Source organism: Macaca fascicularis, chromosome 4 (genome assembly GCF_037993035.2).
Source record: "Macaca fascicularis isolate 582-1 chromosome 4, T2T-MFA8v1.1".
Lineage (NCBI taxonomy): Eukaryota > Metazoa > Chordata > Mammalia > Primates > Cercopithecidae > Macaca > Macaca fascicularis.
The window spans coordinates 172,719,301-172,743,436 of NC_088378.1; the positions used below are offsets into that span (position 1 = coordinate 172,719,301).

The 24,136-nt window shown below is 51.6% G+C and overlaps 1 protein-coding gene across 12 annotated transcripts in view; it reads right to left on the reverse strand.

Moving 5' to 3' along the window:
- Positions 1 to 2,413: 2,413 nt before the first annotated feature.
- Positions 2,414 to 24,136, reverse strand: part of DUSP22 (dual specificity phosphatase 22) — a 73,894-nt gene continuing 52,171 nt past the window's right edge. For 6 of the 12 annotated variants that reach the window (XM_065544524.2, XM_074038961.1, XM_065544523.2 and 3 more), the window contains 3 exons: positions 24,015 to 24,089; positions 21,549 to 21,720; positions 20,139 to 21,118 (listed from right to left, as the gene is read on the reverse strand). In XM_065544524.2, the coding sequence (XP_065400596.1) occupies positions 20,936 to 21,118; positions 21,549 to 21,674 (309 nt within the window). In that variant the 5' untranslated portion in view covers positions 21,675 to 21,720; positions 24,015 to 24,089 and the 3' untranslated portion in view covers positions 20,139 to 20,935. Of the gene's footprint in view, positions 3,683 to 17,924; positions 18,466 to 18,586; positions 21,119 to 21,548; positions 21,721 to 24,014; positions 24,090 to 24,136 lie in introns of those variants that run through there. The other 6 variants (XM_074038962.1, XM_005554184.3, XM_065544522.2 and 3 more) reach the window with 3 other exon arrangements.

Sequence of the window (24,136 nt, forward strand, 5' to 3'; positions counted from 1 at the left end):
CACAGTCCAGTCACTCGGCCGTGCAGGAAGCCAGCGTCTGGCAAGGGCTGAGTGGCCTGAGGAATTTCACTGCTTTTAGGGCTGATGTCACTTTTCGCCGGCTGCACGCTAGGTCATAGCATGTCTCCAAAGTTGGGATAAACACTTCCTGAGTGCCAGAGTCCCCATTTAAAAAATAATAGTAATGGCCGGGCGCGGTGCCTCACGCCTATAATCCCAGCACTTTGGGAGGTTGAGGCTGGCAGATCACGAGGTCAGGAGATCGAGACTATCCTGGCCGACATGGTGAAACCCCGTCTCTACTAAAAATGCAAAAATTAGGTGGGCGGTGGCACACGCCTGTGATCCCAGCTACTCGGGAGGCTGAGGCAGGAGAATCGCTTGAGCCAGGGCGTCGGAGGTTGCAGTGAGCAGAGATCACGACATTGCACTCCAGCCTGGCAACAGAGTGAGACTTCATCTCAAAATAATAATAATAATAATAGCAATTGAAATCCTCAAATTTACAAAATAAAATGTCTCCAAAGAAGACCCAAGGATGAGAAGGCGATCACAGAAACAAAGAGAAGGGAAGTCCTGGGGGCTGTGAGCCCAGCTCTGCCCAGGGCGCCTGTGTGGGTTCAGGGAGCAGAGCTTGGGCATTGAGTTCTCATAGGTAACAGCTTCTCACCGAGCTGGCAGCTTCCTGCTCCTGGAGAGTCCGCAGGCCTCCATCAGCTGCAGAGATTTCTGGGGGACAGAAAGTCACCTTTAGGGAAGAACAGACACACTCCTGAGGGGACTGTAACAACAACCACTAACCACTCTCCTCCCTGGGGTTCGCAGAGCTTCATCCGATCACCAGTTCTGGAGAGAAAGATGAGCCCAGATAATTCAGAACCCCTCCCATTGCCACCACCTCCAATAGCCAAAAAGCAAACTGCTTATTCCTGGAATGGTTTAGAGAAACGTGGTGCGGGGCGGGGGCTTCGCCTACGTCTCCTTCCTTTCGGGGGGATGGGTGGGGAAGAGAGAGAGGTTACGTCTATTATCACACTCCTGCGCTTCACGTTCAGGTAGAATTCCATGCCCTCGCTGAGCACAGGTGAGTGGTGCTCGGTGGTGCTGGGATGACTGGGCTGAATACCAGCGAGTGGAGGCACATCTTTTTAAAGGGAATACTTCCTTTGTGCTGCTTCTTTTCGGAGTTCAGATTTGGAGAGAACGTGGTTTCGACCCAGGCTCTATTACTTACCTGCTGTGTGGCTCGGAGCAAATTTTTTAACCTCTTTTAGCATCAGCTTCCTCCTCTGTAACACAGGACACAATATTGATCTGGCAGTGATGAATAAAGAATGTGTCCAAGTGCCTGCAATAACTCTGAAGAGTGTGTGTGTGTGAGTCCTGTACTAGTGTGCATACACACTTTGTATGTGTATGTGCATGAATCGTGTATGGTCTGCATGCATTGCGTGTATGTACATATGTGCACATGTTGTATATGTGTATGTATGCATCATGTATGTCTGCCTGCACGTGCATGCACACGTATGTGGGTATGCATGTATGGTGTGTGTGCACATGCTGTAAGTGTATGCAAGTATTCTGTGCATGTGGATGTGTGGATGTATCTGTGCATATGTGTATCTGCGTGTATCGTGTCTGCGTGTGCATATGCACACATTGTATTGTATATGCATGTGTTGTGTGTACGTGTATATGTGCATGTGCACACGTGTTTATGCATGCGTTCTGTGTGTGTGTGTGTGTGCTTTGCCCTCAGTTTACTCTCACCATATATTTCTGGTGTGGTTATTCTTTGTGTCAAAACAAAAAGGAAGGAGATGAGGGACCCGAGGCTGCAGCAGAGCCCCTGGGCAGGTCCCACGACCTCCCCGTGTCCTCGCAGGGCCGAGGCAAAGTTGCCCACTGGAGCAAAAGAGGGGTCAGGGAAAGGAGACTGCCTGGGCAGCTGAAACGCTGCCATTGTTTATTCGTCAAATCCCCAAAGGTACCCTCTGCCAGCTACAGTTTACCGACTCACATCACAGCAGTCTCCTTTTACGTTACTAAGCTCCAAACAGAGTGCTTTGTTTCTGATTTATCAACACACAGAGCTCCAAAGAACTGAGAGATGGAATTTCATGTCTTGGCATCTCAGCCACCCCAGAGAAAAAGAAGTGAGCGGTCAGCGAGTCCCTGGTCTCAGATAAAACAAAATATTTTAATTCAGGCTGATTTCTTCTTGCTCCTAAAGGGATTTTATGCTGTGCCAAGTGCTGGATGATAAGAACTTCTTTAGTTTTGTTTCTTTAGATCTGTTTCCTTTTCACCTCTACTCCACTGTGAACTTTATTCCTTCATACGAACAGTGGAACCAGAATGTGGAACACTGGTGCTCACACCACAAAAACAAACGAAATGCAACTTGTTGCTGAATAAACTGAATGTACTTTATTATATGATTTTACCGTAAGCTTCCCACCTGTTTCTGTAGCTTCATGGGATCTTAGCCTGCATCAGCCAAACCACTTGAGATTTTTCTACTTCTAAAACCAGGTCATGTGGATATCTCAACCACGAGCCTAGGGTTGTGCTGTTTTTCTCCTCATCTTCCTCTCGCGGACAGCGCACACTACCAATAATATTTTAGGAGATTCCAGAATTTACCCAAATGGTAAGAAAAGTCATCAATTCCACAAAAGAGTTTGTATTTCAAATCTATGTAAAAATTAAACAAAAACTCCAGGACAGTGGCGTGCAGCACTCTCAGAGGGAAGGAGGTTTACGTCGTGGACCACTTGGCTCTAGACAGGCGCCTGGATGGTGAAATTCGGTGAGTCTAACACAGGATCCTCCGCCTTGGTGCTCGTGATACTTGAGTGGGGTAACTCCCAATGCGGAGCTGCCCTGTGCCTTGCAGGGGCTTGGCAGCGTCCCCATCTTCTTGATGTCAGGAGCGGCCCCCACCCCAGGTGTGGCAGCCAAAAATGTCTCCAGACAAATGCCCCGGGGGCAGTCGGCCCCGGGGGAACCACTGGTCCGACTCACTCGCGATCGGTCCTGTACTCCAATAAGAAAGAAACCAGGCTGTTCAACCAAAAGGAAAGAACCACCCAGACGTGCCCCGGGGGCTGAATCTGGGTGAAGAAACCCAGACGTGAAAGGTTGCATGATTCTTTTATATGAAATGTCTTAAGAAGGCAAACTGGTAGAGACAAAAAGGAGATTGGCGGTTGTCAGTATGGGGAGCGGGAATGGGAAGCACACAGGCCGGGGATCTCACTGGGCAATGAAAATATTCTGAAACCGGATGGAGGAGATGGCTGCACACCACAGGAGATTCACCAAACATCCTTGTACGCTGTAGATGGGTGATTTTTTTCTTTTTTTTTTTTTTTTTGGAGATGGACTTTTGCTCTTGTCGCCCAGGCTGCAGTGCAATGGCTTGATCTCGGCTCACTGCAACCTCTGCCTCCCGGGTTCAAGCAATTCTCCTGCCTCGGCCTCCCGAGTGGCTGGGACTACAGATGCCTGCCACCACACCCAGCTAATTTTGTATTTTTCAGTAGAGATGGGGTTTCTCCTTGTTGGTCAGGCTGGTCTCGAACTCCTGACCTCAGGTGAATTTTATGATAGGTGAATCTTACCTCAATAAAGCTGCTTTCAAAAAGCGTGAAAAAAATTAGGAGAGGACGGTGTTCTGTAGAAGAAAATCAAAATAGGAGTTAAAACCAATCCCAGTGACTTCCTTTAACTACGGGAAATAATCCTAAAAACAGAGAGATCAGATTCCCCACATTCTAGCTAGCCACATGACCGTTACTGCAAGCCCACAATATTTTTGCTGGTCAGACAGCTGCAATGTCTGTTAGCACCTGATGCAACCCAGTGGGCTGTCTAATGAGCTCTGGTGTGTATCTTTCTGTGGAAAATAATGTGTATGCATGATCACCCAAGTTCAACACGGCCGGGGCGGGGCCGGGGTCAGCACGGGCGTGTCTCGGAAGGCAGCCTGCGTTGCCTGTTAGGATATAATACAATTGGTATCAGCGATGAAACAGGCCCAGTGTGACCTGCTATCTAAAGAGGAAAAAGGCTTGAAACCACTCAGACACCCAGAATTCCCCATTGCCCACTCAAAACTCTACCATGGTAAAAAAAAAAAAAAAAAAAAAAAAAAAAAAAAAAAAAAAAAAAGTTTCTCTCTCCTTTGGTTTGCATTACAGGACAGCTGCTGTTGCTATTCAAAGAAATTCTGAGGACCCTTAGTGTAAATGGGGTAACCCATGTCTTCTTGGAGAATCAGCTGCTGTTAATTTACTGTAAAAAATATCCACTCTTTTAGAGACCTAGAGATTTTCAGGGGGTTCATGACCTGTCTGGAGAGCCATGAGGTGGGCGTCTGTCTGCTCCTGGAGAGCCCTTTCCTGCCACATTATAAACACGAGGGAGGCGGCACGCACGGCCCGAGGGAGGCGGCACGCACGGCCGGAGGGAGGAGGCATGCACGGCCGGAGGGAGGAGGTACACACAGCCCGAGGGAGGCGGCATGCACAGCCCCAAGGGAGGCGGCACCTGCCATTCAAGGAATCCTCAGCTCTTCAGAGCCAAGCAACGCGAGAAATGGGCTAGAAACGGGTTTTGGGATAAATTATTCTGGGACCCCAATCTGGCAAAGTTTTGGATAAAGAAAGGTGACAATAGAAAATTCTATCATTTTCTAGACGTGTTGGCTATGGCAACATTGAGGAGTGGAAACAGTTTTCATGATTCCAATTTCTCCCAAAGGCCACACATCAAAAAGACACTTCTTTTAGTGACTCTCCATCTGATAGTTACAGAAGAGCAAAACTCCGAGAAATCCAGCTCCTACTCTAAGGACTGGGACACTGTGGACTGGAGAGGCTGCGCTGAGGCTGAGTAGGAGGGCAGTGAAGCCGGTGACGAGCCCAGCAGCACCTGGTAACACTGCAGGAAGAGCCACCGAAGCCGTAAATCATTCTGAGTGGGAGGTCAGGATCCACCTGATCAAATCCCACTCATTTCCTAGAAAACGGCGTGTAGAACATTCTCTTTGGTTTTTGTTGGCCGGCAGGCACTGAAGCGTCACAGGACAGCAGTGTGGTCCCTGCCTGTTCTGTGAAATACACATCGGGGATTTTACAGTGAGGTCTCCTTGAGTGAGATTTGAGCAACAAGCACACTAAGAACAAGGGTCTCATAAAATATGGAAATAAGAAAAAGGTGATGTCACTACAGAAGATAGTTTTTTGTTTGTTTTTACCTTAAATCTCACCTGCTTCCTTTTGGCACATAGATAAATAAATATAAGCTTCAGAGGTCGTTTTGAGAAGTTTTCTTTCCACACATGAACATTTGTCTAGTGCTAGTATCAGATCAAAAAGTATACAGCTGGGACAAAAGAAAATCTTTGCCACCCAAGTGATGCCAGTCAGGCTAATTTCCCAAATCTCAGGTTGTTTTTCACTTCCGAAGAATGTCACGGTTTTCTGCTTCCTAACCTTTGAGTCTGAACCTGGTAGACGTCGAAGAGGGTGGTGGTGGTGGTGCTGACTCAGTTTAGTCCGGCTCAGAAAGTCAGGACACCCACCATCCCACTGAATCATCGTCTCTTTACACGGGTGGTTGTCACAGCCACCTTTTTTTTTTTTTTTGAGACGGAGTCTCATTCTGTGGCCCAGGCTGGAGTGCAGTGGCCGGATCTCAGCTCACTGCAAGCTTCACCTCCCGGGTTTACGCCATTCTGCTGCCTTAGCCTCCCGAGTAGCTGGGACTACAGGCGCCCGCCACCTCGCCCGGCTAGTTTTTGTATTTTTTAGTAGAGACGGGATTTCACCGTGTTCGCCAGGATGGTCTCTATCTCCTGACCTCGTGATCCGCCTGCCTCGGCTCCCGAAGTGCTGGAATCACAGGCGGGAGCCACCGCACCCACACAGCCACTTTTTAATCACCCCATTGCTTCTTTTCCCACTGAGATTTTTCTTTTTAAGATCATTCTTTTCCAAGGACTTGCAGGCTTTTTTTTTTTTTTTTTTTTTTTTTTGGTAAAAGTTTTGGGGCAAAACAATTCTTACCTCTGGAGCAAGAGGACGTTGGTTGAACCACCTCAAAAGGATATTCGTTTGTGTTTGATGGTTTGTATTAGGCTGAGTAGCAGTCACTGGGTCAGAATTGCATTTCTCAGAACACATAATTCAGTGCTCGGTCTGTCCAGCTGTGGATGAAGCATCTCTGCCCACCTCAAGTGCTCCCCAGAGCGTGCCCTTCTGTTGAAGCACCTGCCCCTGCTCCCAGACAGTCACCCAGGTCCAACTTCCTCCTCCCTGCTTGCTCAGTGCTTGAGCCACTAGCCTCATCCGCCCTCCCACGAAGCTTCTGGGGGCCTCTTGCTTCTTTTTGGTACCTTTGTCTTTCTTGAATCTTCCAAGAATTTGGGAGACTTTGGAATTGTCTTTGCCTCGTCCAGCAATGTCTCTTCCTGACAAATCCATGTCTACTCACTGCCATCTAATCACGATGGCGCCCAGCTGTGTGTCCAGACGTCCTCGGTGGGATCCTACACACAGAGTCCACGCCTACTACTGGCCTCAAAGATGACTTCAAAGTCCTATAGCCTCAAGGCATATCCTCAAGGAAACCCATTTTCCTGCATGACTGTATTGAGTGGTGACAACACTGTCCTGTAGATTGGGTAACTGTGGTCCCCTCTGCTAGTTGTCTTTTTTTATTAACTTAAAAACAAATCCATTTCAAATCAATTATGTCATTTGTTTAGGCTATCTTGACATTTGCTTCTAACTTATTCTGAAAGGGCTTTGTTTTGCTACTTGGCGAGCTCGTTGTCCCTGGGTTCCAATGCGGTATAGGGCAGAGCCTTGGACCCAGAGTCGGGCTGCAGTGGTAGATTAGGCTCTACTAATCTCAGAGCTAAATGTGTGCTAGTTATTTTACAGGTTTGTTGGGAAAAAGAGTTAATTTTTGTGAAAGTGCTCTGTAAGCGGAAAATATTTTGAAAGCATTCTAGAATTGGCCAAATAAAAGTAGTTTCTGGATTCTGACATAGATGAAGGAACAATACTTTTTTTTTTTTTTTGTAATCTCAGAAACTATTGGACAGAAAATCTAAAGAATCTGTTTTTTATTTTTTCCCTAAGAAACTACATAGAAGATGTTGCAACTAAAACAGATTTGTAAACCTGGATGCCATGTGTGGTCCTCAAGTGTTCACAAAGGCCCTGTGAAGTCCAGGCCGGGAGCCCACAGCAGGAACGTGGTGGTCAGTCCAGTGGCTCGGGATTGATGGCTCAAGTTGTTCAGTGTTAACCTGGGCATTTTACAGAGCAGTGTGGGAGTCTGGTATCAGAAGCTGTGCATCTTTCAAAGAAAAGTTGCTTTAAACAACTGTTTCAACTGCTACAGTGAACTTTGTTCAGAGCTAGTTTCACAGCAAACAGTCAACATCAAACTCTTCCAAGAAATGAGCATTGTGAGAAAGGTAGTGAATGAAAAAATCCAGGAAACAGAGCAAGGCTATCAGATAGTAAGTGCATGGATTTGAGTGAAAGGTGACAAGAATCAGGTCAATGATATGCTCAGAAAGAGATAATAATTTAAAGACCGAAACCAGAAGGTGAGCGAAGCTGGAGGGTGGAGCTGCAGGAGCCGTTCACACAGGCGGAGACGAAGGTGCTGGGCGCCAGGCTTCCCTCGCCTCCAAGTGCGGCCCCTCCCTCTCAGGTGGGTGCCTGGCGTCAGCTGGGTGGGGGCAGAGTGGGGCCAACCGTAATTTTATCATCTGATTTAAATGCAGAAAAGGGAATGAACGTGTCAGAATGATTTTTTTTAAGCTTAAGGAAGCAAAAAAGAAAGCTTTAAGAGGCTGAGAGTCAATTCCTCATTCTTCTTTTTTAACAGAAAGGCCCAGAAACAAATGACGTCGACACGTGGAGAAGCCTATGACGCTCCAGGTGGTCTAACGCTGGCCCTGCCTGTTCGACAAGCGTTCGAGGGTCCGTGGTGGGAGGTGACCCAGCGCCTAACGCTGGCCCTGCCTGTTTGACAAGCGTTCGAGGGTCCGTGGTGGGAGGTGACCCAGCGCCTAACGCTGGCCCTGCCTGTTTGACAAGCGTTCGAGGGTCCGTGGTGGGAGGTGACCCAGCGCCTACAGTGCACTAGTCCCTTCTAAGTGGCGGAAAAGCCCCAGGCCCTGCCCTCAAGAAGCTTCAGGTCTCTTGGCAGGAAGGCTGGAGCCCCACCTTAGAGAAATGCACACGGGGATTCCCTGCACAGAAAGAGGCACTGGCGTGACTGGACCTCATCAAAAATTCACAAATACTTAAATTAGATCACATCATCCATAGAGGTGTTCTGTGATTTTTTGTTTTTTTGGTGCAGTAGAGGTAGAGTCTTAACAAGTTGTATCTACATAAGATGACTACAAATCTGACTCTGAAATGCACTCGGGGAAATGGTAATTTCAAGACACCCTAAAGGGTTTCTTTGACAAAGAGAAAGGGAGAAGTTTCCGCCTCTATCGGCCTCCGGTGAGATGTCGACTCTCCCATGCCGAGCCTCTTAGTGGGAGGGATGGCACAGAACACACAGGAAAACAAAGCAGCTTTCTCATCCAGGGTCCTCAACAATCCCCAGTCATCTTCAGTTACCTTTGAAGAAAGGACTAGAAAGAATGAAAGAAGCTGTGAAAAGTCAGATAATTTTCAAGACCTTTTCACTTCTGTTTCTGTAGAAAAAATGAAATGGAACCAGTTGGCAAGTGTCAGGTGTTAGGGAAATCTGATTAATGTCAGCCTTCTATGTGACAATCATTCATAATCATGGGATAAAATAAATAAGGGACAGAAAAAAGGGATGCAGCAAAACTTTTCTTTTATTGGACTTTATATTTATCGTACCAGTGTAAAAAAAAAATAAATAAATATTCCAGTAAAATAGGGGTATGAACGTGGTGATTCCTGGCACAGAAAGAGGGCACGCTGCATGACAAGTATTTCAATCAGATCACATCGCCAAACAGGTGCACTGTGGTTGCTTTTTGTTTTTGCAGTAGAGGTAGTGGGAGAGCGTGGTGGGTGCCCCTGAGCTCCGGCCTCTGCTGGCAGTACGTGCTACTCTGGTCACACCCAGGTGAGGTGGGGGCACAGGGCCGGGCACCTCTGCACCCTTCCCCAACCCTGGCTCCTCGGAAGGGCAGTCCCTGCCGGCAGCTCCCACAGGGCAGGTGGAGATGAGGCGAGACTGAGCTGTAGTTGGAGGACCCAGCGGCCTCCTCCTCTTGTCACAGGTGTAAACCCCGCAGTGTGCCGTCTGCACCCCTAATGCTGCTTCCGCTCCTGGAGAACCCAAAAGCCACCACAGCCAGTCACAACAAGGAGACGATGGCGATGGCCCCACATGGTTGCCTCATTTGTTGAATCCTTCTATGGAGAGGCCCCTGAGGCGTCGAGTCCAGGCAGTGGCTCCCGCCCACTCCTGACTGCTTTTCCCTCCCAGCCACCAGCCCAGCCTCACCAGGCCTCAACCAAGCCCCAGGGCCTTCCACAGCCGCCCACAGCTCACAGCACAGGAGCCTCCTGGGCAGGCACCTGGAAACCAGCCCTTCCTGCTTCCAGTCTCTGGCCTCCCCAGGACAGGTCCTCAGCGTTTGCAAGTGCGATGCCAAGGCCATGCCAGTCCCGGGCCTTTCCCTGCAGGCCATTCGTGCCCCCGTGCCATCACCCCTCCCAGACCCCCATCCCCGCCCAGGGTACCCCCCACCGAGCAGCCCCTGTGGGCCTCCCTGCCTGGGCTCCAGGCTTTGCTCTGCTCATGGAATGTTCCGGAGTGACTGCCTTCTCTCCCCACCTCCTCTGCACAGTCTCCGAACAGAGGCTGCCCAGATTAAATACTCCTTTTCCTTGCGGCAGTCTGTGTGGTGCCAGCCTTGCTCTCACGGGGGGCTGTGGGCACAGCGGCAGATGGGGCTGCAGACGAGGCCACCCCTCTTCATGGGGGTCTCTTAAAGGCCACTGTTCATGGCAGACGCTCCCATGCCCACAGCACAGATGACCTTCCCCAGGAGGGGCTGGTTCTCTGACAGGCTTCCAGGAAAAGCAGAGATCAGTGGGGCACACGGGCAGGAATGCTCCCAAAGCAGGGGTCACGGTAAAGCTCCAAACAGCACATTTCTGGAGCACAGACTCCCCACTCAGACCCACTTTCAGTGTCAGCTTGTTGACACTCAGATGCTTCTCAGAAGCTGGTAGCACTTCCTCCATCCAATCACTGAGGCACCAGCCCTACCCACGGCTACGGGCCAGGGCTGCCTGTGTGAAAGGCAACCCACCCGCTCGGTGCCCACCACCCAGGCCGCCCCACACACTCTTCCTCGCTGCACTTCCTAAAGCCTGCCCTGCCCAGGGCCTGCTGGCTCCCTCCAGGGTCCAGGTCCCAATGGGCTCAGCTGCCACCATGGCCCAGCCCTGCTCCTCAGCCTCAGGGGCTGGAGGGAGCTCCTGCCAGGCTGGTTGCTCCGACACCCAGGGCTGCTTCTCTTGCCTGGTCTTGAGGAGCCCGTCTTCGTCTGAGTTCTTCGGGATGGGCTGTTTCCTGCCAGGACCTGGTGCCAGGCTGTGGGGAGGGTCCTGCCTCGACCACTCTGGACACACAGCGTGCTTTCTTGGACAAGCACAGCACATCTCTGCGCTTCTGAAGATACCTTGTGGGACATGCGGAGCTCACCTTTCACAGAGATGGAGCATCGAGAACAGAAAGCCCCCACCACTGCACACACAGGCAGTTCTACATTCCTGTGGAGGACATCCCGGGGCCCAGGACACCCCCCACCACTGCACACACAGGCAGTTCTATATTCCTGTGGAGGACATCCCGGGGCCCAGGACACCCCCCACCACTGCACACACAGGCAGTTCTATATTCCTGCGGAGGACATCCCGGGGCCCAGGACACCCCCCACCACTGCACACACAGGCAGTTCTATATTCCTGCGGAGGGCACCCCCAGGCCCAGGACACCCAGGGCTCAGCAGGCTAAAGCAGAAAGGTCTGGGCAGAGCCGTGCATCGTCGTCCTATTGCACATGCAACGAGCACCCTTTGGCTGCAAGAAGCAAGAAGTGAATCACGCTCTGCCACTCCCCGCCTTCCTCCTTTACCTCCCCACACTCAACAAGGCCTCTAATCGAATGCACGCCCATCCTCGGAGAAGAACATGGTGGCACGATTGCCAGCAGTGCATGGGTTTCACCCTCCTCACCGTACTGGCACTTCAAAGGCACTGGGGTGACGTAGGCGCACCTTGCCTGTGACTGGGATCAGACTGCCTGCATTCCAGTCCTGAGCTGGCTGCCTCCTGGCTGACACACTAGAGTTCAGTGTCTTCATCTGAAAGCAAGATCATAGTAAAACCTGTCTCACAAGTTGGTCACGAGGACGTGATTTCCAAAGAAAAGGTCCTCTGCCAGTTCTCACCACGAATCAGTGCCCAGTGGCTACTGGCCATGCTCAGGTCGACCACCCTGCCATCTAATGGGAGGTGTTTGGGGAGAGAAGCAGCTCCCCAGACACATCAAATGCCACCCAGAGAGGCTGGCTCTGGCCACATCAATGCCATGAGACAGGGTGCTGTCTGCACCCCTCATCCCTTTAGGGAGTTTTTTTCATGGCAGTGGAGGGGAGAAGTTCCCCACATGAGTGTGTTGCCTCCTCGGGGACTTCCCCAAGGTATTCCAGAGAATCAGGATCCAACTGAACCTCAGCCAGGTCCGCCTGGCCCCAGCCACTTCAAGGCTCTCATCTGCTGATGCCACCTCCGCCCCAACCTGTGCACCTGGTGGTCCTGGGAGCTGGAGGGTCACGGTGATGGCAGGGCCTGGCAAGGCATGGAGCGGGTCTCTTGCTGTGGAAGTGACTTTCCAGGCATGAAACGATGGCAGCCCACCCTGCCGCACCTGAACCTGCAAACAGCCGCTGCAACCAGCCAAGATTCGGTTCCTCTCCTCTCACACCTTCCTGGCTTTCCCTGTGTCACCGCACTGGCCCGGCCTAACACAGAACCCAGGAGAATCCCAGCAGCTGACCCTGGCACATGACAGGCCTCTCCCAGGACACTGGCTCTGAGGAAGCTCTGTGGGGCTGGGCCTGTTGCCAGGAAGGGCACACCCTTTGTAAAGCAGAAGGTGGCATTTCTTGGGTGCATGTGTTGGAGTCTTCTGATTCTTGTTTTCAAAAAAGGCTGCCCATCAGTGTCTGGGGAAACCCAGCGCCGACTGCGAAGCAGCAAACCTGCTCACCAGCAAGGTGCACTCCTGTCTGAGCCGATGGGGCCGCCGCTGGGGGTGGGTGCCCACGGCCCAGCGCAGGACGATGGACGACGTGCCTCTGAGGGAGAGAGGGGCCAACCTTCCCGCCACTGCTGGGCATTGTGGGGGCTGCTGCGTGGTGATGTGGCTCCTCAGGCCAAGCTGGGAAGGTGGCTCTTGCTGGGATTAGCACTTTTCCACACCCTGTCCTCTGTAACATTATTCCTTGAAGGAATTATTAACCCAAAAAGCATCCCTCACCCCCATCATCTAGGTTTTTTTTTTCAGACGGAGTCTTACTCTTATTGCCGAGGCTGGAGTACAATGGCGTGATCTCCGCTCACTGCAACCTCCACTTCCTGGGTTTAAGCGATTCTCCTGCCTCAGCTTCCCAAGTAGCTGGGATTACAGGCACATGCCACCACGCCCAGCTAATTTTTTGTATTTTTACTGGAGACAGGGTTTCACCATGTTGGCCAGGCTGGTCACGAACTCCTGACCTCAAGTGATCCAGCTACCTCGGCCTCCCAAATTGCCGGGATTACAGGTGTGAGCCACTCCACCCGGCCTATATAGCTTTTAAAATCAGGCCTGTGTACACAGGACACGCACAGAAATGACCCCCTCCAAAATGTCTTTTCTGCTAAACCCACCTCTAAACCAACAGCCGCCACCACACGCAATTAGAATATTGAACTCCCCATACTTTCAGGCACCTGCTGAAATACATTTCTTCCAACACCAAGCTCTAAAAACTGAACTAGAAGCTTCAGGAAGGTTTGCTGTGAACTTCTACCTCTTTATGACCAACAGTTTGCATACAGATTTGGAGCTAAAATAAACCCAAACTTGCAGATGTTCAAACGCACACTGGCAAATCTTTCCCCCGATGGAAAGAAACACATGCAGACCCAGCACTCGCACCCTTCAGTCAGATGGTAATTTAAGCTGGTTAAGTCCAAGCCGCAAGAGAACAGTAATTGTGATACTGCGAGTCTCACAGCAAGCTGGGCCTGAGGGCGGAAGGAGACCCGCTGCAGGTAAGAAGGAAATTCAGCCTCCAAGTGGCAAGTCAGAGGCTTGTTTCTTTTTCTCCCTTTCTCTGGGCGACGAAAAGGAAAGGGAAGAGGAACTGCCCGCTGCAGTCTTGGTGATTTCTTGTTAAGTACATATATAAATACAGCGTGTTGAAAGCATATTCTTAATAAAATTATTAATAACTCAGGATGGGAGGAGACATCTGATGTGGGATCACAGGGGTGTGATTCTTAGTGTGTTCCTTATTTTTATGACGAGAGGCTGGTGTGCAGAGCAGCACCGTGACCAGCTCTGGCTGCACGATGAGGGCTTGGCCATTTCCCTGAGCGTTTTCAGGCACCTGCTGCCTGAGCTACCTGAATGGCCAAGTACCTGAGCTCAGCACGCTCCGAGATGCTGCACATCCTGTAGGCTAAGGTGTTCTTTGAAGTAAAATTAAATAAAATTAAAACAATAAAATACACATGGCCCCCACACGCACACCCCAGTCAGCAGAATTTAGGGCTGTCTTGTGTCCAAATAACACGAGGCAGCTCCAGAAGTTGGAAACAGAATTCTCTGCTGAGACTGAAACTAGAAAGAGCTGGCACCCAATAAACAAGAAAAGCCACTAGCAGGAACCCAGGGAAAAGCACAAACGGCACTGAGAAGATCTGGAAACACTCAAGTTTAAGGAAGGTGATCTGAGAAAAGAATCACCTGGGGCAGACCAGGCGCGGTGGCTCACACCTGCAATCCCAGCACTTTGGGAGGCTGAGGCAGGCAGATCATTTGCGGTTAGGCGTTCGAGACCAGCCTGGCCAACATGGTGAAACCCTGTCTCCACTGAAAATATAAAAATTAGCCAGGCGTGGTGGCACACGCCTGAAGTTGCAGTTACTTGGGAAGCTGAGGCAGGACAGTCACTTGAACCCGGGAGGCAGACGTTGCAGTGAGTTGAGACTGCGCCACTGCACTCTTGCCTGGGCAACAGAGTGTGACTCTGTCACACACACAAAATAATAACAATAATAATCGCCATGGGCAGAGAGAGCAGGTGGCAGCAGGGGTCTGCCTGGGATCCAGAACGGCAGCCTCAGGAGCAGCAGCCCTGCTCTCGGATCACATGTGCCTCACCTGCTGCCCCCGCAGCGCCCCAGCCCGGGGACACGGCAGGCGTGGACAGAGCCTTGGCTGCCAGCTTCAGGTCCTGACCACTCGTGCTCACCGCACAGTGCTCCAGGACTAAGGTAATCTCCCCAGATCTTGCTAACAACAGAAACAGAGCCAGCCTGACCAGGGGATAACATTAGTCTTTGGAGAACCAATATTTTATCCTTCACAGTAAAACAGGAAATTGGAAATTTGAATTCAACCTTCATTTTCATGAGTCTGGTCCCTGGAAATGTGTCCTGGATGATGCACAAACATGAGTATCTCACTTGCAGAGCCACGTTACACCCAAGCACAGCCCCACTTGAAGGCCCCTGATCTGGGACCCAGTCAGCCCCTTCTGTAGCATCTTCCTTAAGCCTTTTTGCAGAGGCACACACACCACACAGTCCAGGAAGATGCTGGGACAAAAGGGCCACTGCAGTTAGCAAGATCCCAGGGAGTGGGCAGGGCACTGGGCCCCCACTCCCCAACATGCAGTCAGTCACCAAGAATAGTTGCGTGTCCTTCCCTGCCCTCCACCAAGCCCACTGGCCTGCTGGGCCCCTCTTCACCTCCACCACCATGACCCGTGGCAGGCTGCAGTTTGTTCTCACTGGGGTAGTCCTAGCAGCAGCCTCCTGGCTGACCCCACATGCAGCCCCACCCCACGTGGGCACCCGAGTAAGCCTTCCGCCTGCACCCCGTCACGTGTCCGGCTGGCTCAGCACCCTTCCGCAAGCCCCCCACTCCCCCACCGTCGGCAGCACTTACAAGGCTACGGGCTCAGGAGTCAGACCTCTGAGAACACGGGAAGGTGCTGCCCCTCTGAGCCTGCCTCGCTCCAAGGGCTGGCCTAAGAAGCAAACCTGACTGGTCAGGCGTTGGCTGTGCCCACAGCCTTGCTGGCACGATTCCACTACTGCCCGGTCCTGGGAAGGCTGCTCTAGTCCTGCAGTGGCTGTCGTTCCTGACACCAAGGTCTTTCATGCCCACGCGCTGGGCCGGGCCTCCACCCGAACTCTCCCTCCTTCCCACCATGCCCCACTCATTCCATGGCTTACACTGCAGGTCTTAAATTAGGTACTGCGTTTTCTAAGACACTTCCCTTAAATGCGCCCACCTCCTCCAACTGGAACGTGTCTTTTCGCCCCTTTCCCCACACGTGGCACCAGGGCAGCCGCAATAGTCCTCACCACGCCGTCCTGGAAGCCAGCGGTCCCCAAGCTTTTTGGTACCAGGGACCGGTTTTGTGGAGGACGATTGTTCCATGGACCGGAGTGGGGCAGGGATGATTTCGAGAAACTGTTCCACCTCAGATCACTGGGCATTAATTAAATTATCATCAAGAGCGTGCAACCTGGATCCCTCGTGTGCGCAGCTCACGATAGGGTCTGTGCTCCTAAGAGCATCTGATGCGGATCTGACAGGAGGCGGGACTCAGGGGCGTGGACTCGCTCGCCCACGGCTCACCTCCTGCTGTGGCTCAGTTTGTAACAGGCCATGCACCAGCACCAGTCTGTGACCCAGGGGCCGGGGACCCTGCTGTGACAGCTTTCCTAACCGCCAACCCCACCAGGCCACAGTCTTTCTGAGAATCAGGGGTGTGTCTGAGGCCTGGCTGGATCCCACAGTGCCTGTTACGATGAATATAAATTTGTCAAGCGAATGAACGAACGAATGGATGGAGAGGCAGTTGACCCAGTTAAGTCTCCTCTGCTTGTAGGTTGTAGTTCTGAGTTTCAGGCTAGAAAAGACCCGTGTTCAAAGAAATGGAAGAAAAAACAGCATAACGGAAAGAGCCATGGCCCTCAGCCCACCTCACTGTACACACCTAGGTCTTCACGGGGCTCAGACGTGGCCAATTCCCATCTCCAGGGTGACCCACATGGCCTGGCCGGGTCACGAACAGACCGGAATCTCTGGCTCGTAACATCTAAGATGGTCAACACCACCTCAGCATGGCCCAGTTTCCAGACAGAGGTCCGGAATTGGCTGCCCCTGCTCGATGGCCCAAAACAAACTCTCAGAGACTGGAGGGGGGCGGGCAAGGAGAGGTTCCTGGTTTCAACACTTGTGCCAACAAGTGTTGGCACCTGGGGCCTGGGACTGCCTCAGTGGAACCCTCCGGAGCCCATGAGGGACTCTGCTGAGCTCCTCCCAGCTGCTTGCTCCAGCCACAGCTGCCCTTGTGCCCCCATTCCTTCCCTCCCCGCCCACTGATTTGGGACCAAAAGATCCAGCAGGTTCCAGTCCCAGCAACGTGGACATCTTCAGGCACATTCCGAGGGGCATCTCACGGCCCCTCTGAGCCTCAGGTGAGTGAAATACCTTCTCTGTCGGTTTACAAAGCTTAGGGGCAACAGTTCGTGACCTGCAGACCAGCTCGCCGTTATGAGATGGCGGGTGCTGGTGTCAGATAAATCCTGTAGTAAGACACGGCAGTGAGAAGTGACATTGGCTGAGAGCTGGGTGACCCTGCAGACGGGCGCTGTTGCATGAAAACCTGTTTTCCCGCTGTGGCCACTGCCTCACACTCCAGGAGACACACACAGGTCTTCCCGGGACTGTGCTGGGGCCTGGCTGCTGCCTCCCGAGCGGGCCCCACAGGAGACACATCCAGGGTTCGCTGGTCTGGCCCATGAAAACACTCAGAGGCACCGACGACAGAGCTACCTGTGCCACACCAGGCGCGCACGCTGCTTCAGGATAAGCGTCGTCCCACCCGAGGTGTTTCTGTTGCCTGAAACTGATCAGAGGGTCCCCTCACGCTCCTCGGGACTGCTCGGAGGCTACAAGCTCAGGAGTCAGACCTCTGGGAACCTGGCAAGGTGCCTCACCTCGCTTTGCCTCTCCTGTGGCCCCCAGCCGTTCCCCGAGCCACTGCCAGGAGCTTCCAGGCATCAGAATCTACATAAAGTCTGCCACCTACAGTCAATCAGCTCGTGAGTTCACCTGCCTTTAGATCAAGCCAAACTTACCCTTGTAGAGTTAAATTTCCCTTTTCTCCCACCAAATCAGAGAAGGAAAATGTTACAAACTGACTTAAACTTCTCTTCAAGTCAGGTGATGTTCCTTCAGATTAAGAGCTGAATATGGAATCAGAGTAACTGTATTCAGTGCCGTGCAGCTGACGTACACGGCAGGGCTGGCTGCACACTCCTGGGCACACACGACTCATTCCAGGCACCAAACATGCAGTTCCCACTCCGTGCAGGCAAAACCCAACTCTCACGTCCAAATTTCTTTCACCTCACACTGATGGCCTGTTTTTCTTTCTTGGAGACATGAATCCACCTTTTGTAGCATCTGCTTTAGCGCCTTCTGGAGGAAAACAAGAGCCTCTAAAATAAAACCAGGAGCAAGCTTCAATCGCACAGGCAGAGGGGAGCGTGGTGGCTGCCCCTTGGCTCGGGAAGAACGCATTGCACATGACCTTAAACGTGGCTAAGTTGCCCTTTATTAATAAAAACATTGAGCTTTCGGTTAATTCCACCATGGAGAACACAAACCAGAGATAAAACCCACACCAAGGGCTACTTCCCAAGCCGGGGCATTTGAGAACACACGGGCAGAGTTCACGCCACACAAGCACACTCGGCTGTCCTTGGGGGGCGTTCACAGGAAGGAACCACGAGCGCGCAGCCATCCACACAGCAGTGCAGCAAGGCTCCCGGGGTCCTCACAGGCATCCAGGCCAGGTACAGAAACCTCCACAGCAGTGGGGATAAGGGGAAAATATTTTCTCTTGCTAAAGAATATGCTTAGTTCTCAGCATAAACATGACTACATATATATTCAGCTTCAAATGAAAAACAAGTTTACAAATCACTACTGGATACTTAAAAATACAAACTCTACTTTGCTTTTCTTTTTGGCAGCACCAGCCTAAACTCTGCGGGTTTGCAACATTTCAGACACTTCAGGTACATTACAGTCTTCTGAGAAAGGCCCAGTACTTCAGAATTCCCGGAGCGGCTGTGAAGAAAGAACATTACTGGCAACAAATATTAAAACACCACTTTAAGAACTCCAAGAATACACTGAGAGGCTTGTAAAGATGCAAATATTTAAGCGTTCAAGCTAATATCCTAAATCATTTTTCCGTTAACATATTTGTATTTATTTTTGGCTTAGGAAAAACATGTACTTTATTGGCAAATTGTTTAGCTGTAGCTGGATGGATGGTTCTACAGCCACATGCCCCTTTCTGGGTGTGCACCCAGGGCCTGCGCACGTGCGCGGCATCAGGCAACGTGTCTTTCCCCGGTCCCCAGAACGCTCACCGCTGACCACCCTCCACGTGCACGGGAAACCGCTCTTCTCATTCAGGGCTCTTCTTGGGGTGGAATTGAGAGACACTGGGTTGCAACATCTTTTTAGGGAGAGGTCGAGTATGTTTTTTCATCTGAGTGACTGCGTGCTTACGGAATTTGGGTCGGTGTAAAGGACTAGACCACTGAATTGGGTACAGCGTCCCAGGATGCCTGCAGCCCCCAAGTACAAACTGTAGATGCTCTCGTGGCCTGAATGTGGAATTTTACCCACCAGAAAGCACTGCTGGAGCCCAAACTGGCAACTTTAAATAGCTCAATGATATCGGTACCTTCCCCTCTGGTTTCAAACGCAATCATGACCAAACATTTTCAACTGCGAGGCAAAGGTGACTTGCACACCAAAAACACCTTTCCAAAAACATTCAATGAGGTAGCTCAGGTCAATTATCAAACCCAAGTGAACACCAAGAAGCTTAATAAATGCTCAGGCATTTTAAAATGCAAATTGCTACAGTGCCTAATAAATGCTCTTTCTTCCCAGTTCTTGCAGGTGCGTGCAAACCTTGAGGAGGAACCCCTGCAACGTGAGCACAGCAAGAGGCTGGGAGTGAATGAAGCTGGCAAGGAGCAGAGAGCGGGGGCGCCCTGGTGCAGCCACCTTAGGCTAGTGCACCTGCCCACCACAGAGCTCAAGTGCAATCAGTTCCAGAGAACAAACACCAAGGAGAACTCAGGGCTCGATGGGCTGGAAAGTGGCCCTAACTCGAGGCGCTAGGGAACGCTCAGCCTGGTGCATTCGCATTGACACTGAGGCAATCTAAGACACTTCCCTTAACTGCTGAGTTGGTATAAAGTTCTGGCCCACTGGACCAGCTCAGGGCAGTCTCTCACCCTTTCCAGGGCCCCAGAGCCACCCTCTATCTAGGGGAGTCTGGCCCTGCTGCCCCCACCACACCACCCTGGGTGGGTTCTGGGAGTGGCCACGCTTTTAGCCACTCGCCCCTGAGTTCTCACGGTCTGCCCACAAGCACAGACTGCTCTTTGCTGGGTAGCTTTTCAGAGGTCGAGCTCCAATGCCTTCCATGTGGAGTCCTGGACAAAAGCAAAGGTGGCCACACCAACCTAGGCAGCAATATGCATTCTGTGACTTCCAGTAGTGAGAAAGAGTTCACACACACACATTCATGTGCACATACACGTTCACAACGTACACACAGGTACACACCTAGGGTGCACATACCCTCACAGAGGCACACGCATGCATCCATTCACTTACACTCACCCACACCCACGTGCACTCACACACACCCACGTGCACTCACACCCACGTGCACTCACACCCACATGCACTCACCCACACCCACGTGCACTCACACACCCACGTGCACACACACACACATTCATGTGCACACACACACACGTTCACAACGTACACACAGGTACACACCTAGGGTGCACATACCCTCACAGAGGCACATGCATGCATCCATTCACTTACACTCACCCACACCCACGTGCACTCACCCACACCCACGTGCACTCACACCCCCACGTGCACTCACACCCACATGCACTCACCCACACCCACGTGCACTCACACACACCCACGTGCACTCACACCCCCACGTGCATTCACACACACCCATGTGCACTCACACCCACGTGCACTCACCCACACCCACGTGCACTCACACTCACCCACGTGCACTCACACCCACGTGCACTCACACACCCACGTGCACTCACACTCACCCACGTGCACTCACACCCACGTGCACTCACACACCCACGTGCACACACACATTCATGTGCACACACACTCTTTCACAATGTACACACAGGTACACACCTAGGGTGCACATACCCTCACACAGGCACACGCATGCATCCATTCACACTCACCCACACCCACGTGCACTCACACACACCCACGTGCACAGCCACTGGGCGGCATCCGGGGGGCAGCAAGCTCAGGCAGCCAGGGTGGGGGCGGGCGGCGTGAAGGGGCCTCGAGCAGGGCTGGGCAGTGTTGCTTGGGAAGGAGCCCTGAGTGCCCCACCTCACCCTGGCGATCTCCCTCTCCTGTCCCCAGCGGCCACCACCACCGCACGGCCGCCCAGCCGGGCACACTGAAGACAAGCAGTGGGAAGGAAGGCAGCAGGTGCCTTGCGTTAGGTTTCCGTCGTGTAGTTATCGTAGGCCAGCGGAGCCAGTGCCGGAAAACTGCTCCACCGCCTGGCGCCGGGCTGGGGCTCCACGCGCCCTTGCTCCTTATATTTACCGAGAATGCTTTTGGCTTCTTCTGCGTCCTGCAAAGGGCTCTCCCCGTACTCTTCCCTCAGCCACTGCCGATACTGGAGAGGAGGAAACAAACCCGACGCGTCACACAGGTGCACGCACAACCAGGGAAACAGCCGCGGAAGTCGGAGCTCTGTGGTTGGCTAGCCAGGGTCAAGCAAGAGGAGTAACAGCTCCTTCAAGGTGCTGGCCTAGGACATGAAAATAGGCCAGACCAAGGAAATGGTACGTCACCCAAAGGGAGAGAAACAAGCTAGTGGGGGTACCAGGCACAAGGAAAACGACAAAAGCTGGCGCCTGTGGCTTCAGCAGGTGCACAGGGGATGTGTGATGACTTCTGAGGGGGCGCAGCTGGGCGCGCTGGGAGCCAATGTCCTCCGTGGGCCTTTCAACTCCAAACGCCATGATGCTGGCTGTGTACGGAGACTGTGAGCACTGCCCAGGGGCACCGGCCTGAATCTCTGATGTCCCCTAGGAATTGCTTACCTGATGGACCTCATGCTTCTCAAACTCCTGGAGCTGTCTCTGGAAGCCCACGTTGGGGTTGGCACAGGATCTCCCAGCACGCACGGTGTGCAGGGCGTCCTCCCAGCCAAAGTCGGTGACGGTCATGATGTACGCGATCACCAGCGTCACGCTCCTGGAGACCCCGGCCAGGCTGCGGGGCCAAGAGAAGCACACGTGTGAGGGCAGTTTCAGATCCCCGGGTCCATCGCCCAATCCACGTGGAGCGGGGGATTCTGAGGACCTTGTTTAGAAAGTCTCCCTGTGCCTTGGATGATGTGTGGACAGCAAGCTCACTGCCAGGGAGCCACTCAGCGCTCAGCGCACCAGCCTCCTCTACTTCCTGGCACCAGAATCGCACGCTTTCCTCCGCTGCCTGAGCTTCGTTTATTGGTTTTCTATGGGCTGTGGCTCCAGATGCCCCCTGGCTCCGAGCCCCATTTCCCCAGACAGATGACATAACTGAGATTCCAAGGGAACTTGAGGCTTCCAGGGTCTACACGACAAACCCATTTATAACCTACGTTGTTTCATGTTCCTTAGAAGTCTAGTTTTCTTAGCTACACGAGGGCTAGATCTGTAGTTTTTAAAGCCCACGACATACAGAAGCCCTTACCCAACCTTACTTTTGTGCTCTTTTTGACACAAATACGCAGAGTACGCAGCAGGCACACTGTGTCTGCAGGGTGGGAGCGAGGCACCCTGCAGCCAGCAACGGTTAGGGTCAGTTACCTGGAGCGGGCCGAGGGAGGCCCGTTTTACATGTACATGCAAATGAGGGTGGTCACAGGAAGGCTGTGCTTCATCAGACTTGGAGAGTTCTAGCAACAGGTTAGGATGGGGGAGTTTAGCAAATGTCTCGCTTTTAGAAAAACCTATCTTTAGAGGTACCTAACTGTATGAAATATTAATTCCTAGAATATCAGGCCGACACATATTCAAATATAAACAATAATTTGGAAACCCCACTCTCATGTAGTGGCTCTTCACTAGGGTTTTGTAGTAGAACTGCTAGGAGAGATTTTAGAAGACAGATCCCCTTGGGCTGCAACCCTGGAGATTCACATTCACCAGGAGCCAGGAGAGGCCCAGCAGCGGGAGCCCCAGAATTCCGCTTTCACTGGCTCCCTGAACCCCCAAGGTATGTTAAAGCCAAACAGAAATGAACGTTAAAATCCTACATTCGTATTTATTACACTTTCTACTCTTTAAACAAGTGAGATGAAAAATCATGTGATTTCAAGAACTGTATGAAACTGCAGACACCATTCTGAAAACAACTGAACTATCAGCGTCCTCCCGTGTCATGGGTTATTGGCCCTCAGAACACACCACAGTTTACACAGGTGGCTTCTCTGGATGTCATGCGCTGGGTCCCTGCGTCCCCTCTGTCCTGGCAGGGCTGCCACCGACCTCAGCAGCAGTATTCCCCAGGAGTTACCACTTCACAGACCTAACGAGCTTACAGAGTAACTGTTTCGGGGAATGTCAAAAGATTGTTAGACTTTCAGTTAATTAATAACACACTTCATTCAAGACAGAGAGGGGACATGTCCGGCCCAGCACTTACAAAACAGAGCCTTGGCTCCAGAATTTTGGCGACTGGTTCCGTGAACAAATTAGCCATGTTATTAGTATGATTACGAGTGGTAATAAAAATGCCATCCCACTTTCACTAAGGACTCTCTCTGTGCCAGGCGCACGGCCAAGAGCTTCAGATGCATCATCCTCGGGTTAAATGTGATACAGCAGCTTTCTTTTCACTGTGTGTACGTGTGTGTGTATCTACACAAAACATAGCAGAATGCAAACAGACACAAAACATAGCAGAATGCAAACAGACACAAAACATAGCAGAATGCAAACAGACACAAAACATAGCAGAATGCAGACACAAAACATAGCAGAATGCAAACAGACACAAAACATAGCAGAATGCAAACAGACACAAAACATAGCAGAATGCAAACAGACACAAAACAGCGGAATGCAAACAGACAGCTGTCACTAAACTGGGTCATTTTGGCGATACTGAAAATCCACGTTTACCATCAAGTCTCCTAAAGAAAAACACAACAGTGTCTCCAAAAAGCCACTGAGGTTTCAGGGATGAGCCTAGAGAATCTGTGTCATCTGTAAGAGGCTGTTCTGATGAAATGCTGGAGGCAAGCCAGCAAAGGGAAGTTTCTGTTGTCCAGTAACCTTCACGGTCCCTACAGAAATCCTAACAGTGGAAATGGAAAAAAAAAAATAAAAGCAAAACGAGTTAGGCTTCTCCTTCAACAGAAGGCAACGGTGACTAACACACAGCACTGGACACACGGAGCACGCATGTGAGACCGAGAGTTTACAGCAAACTGTTGGGAGGTGAAACCATTATTCACACACAGAAAAACACTTGACAAGAAGCCGAGCCGACCAAAACACGCTAAAGCGAGACACACGCACCAGTGTACGAGGCAGCTCTCACCGCGCAGCCGGCACTCATGAATGAATTTAATACTTTCTTTGAAATGTCTTGTCCTGGGAAAAGAAAAAAGAGAAATGACATTGTCTACTTTACTCAATAT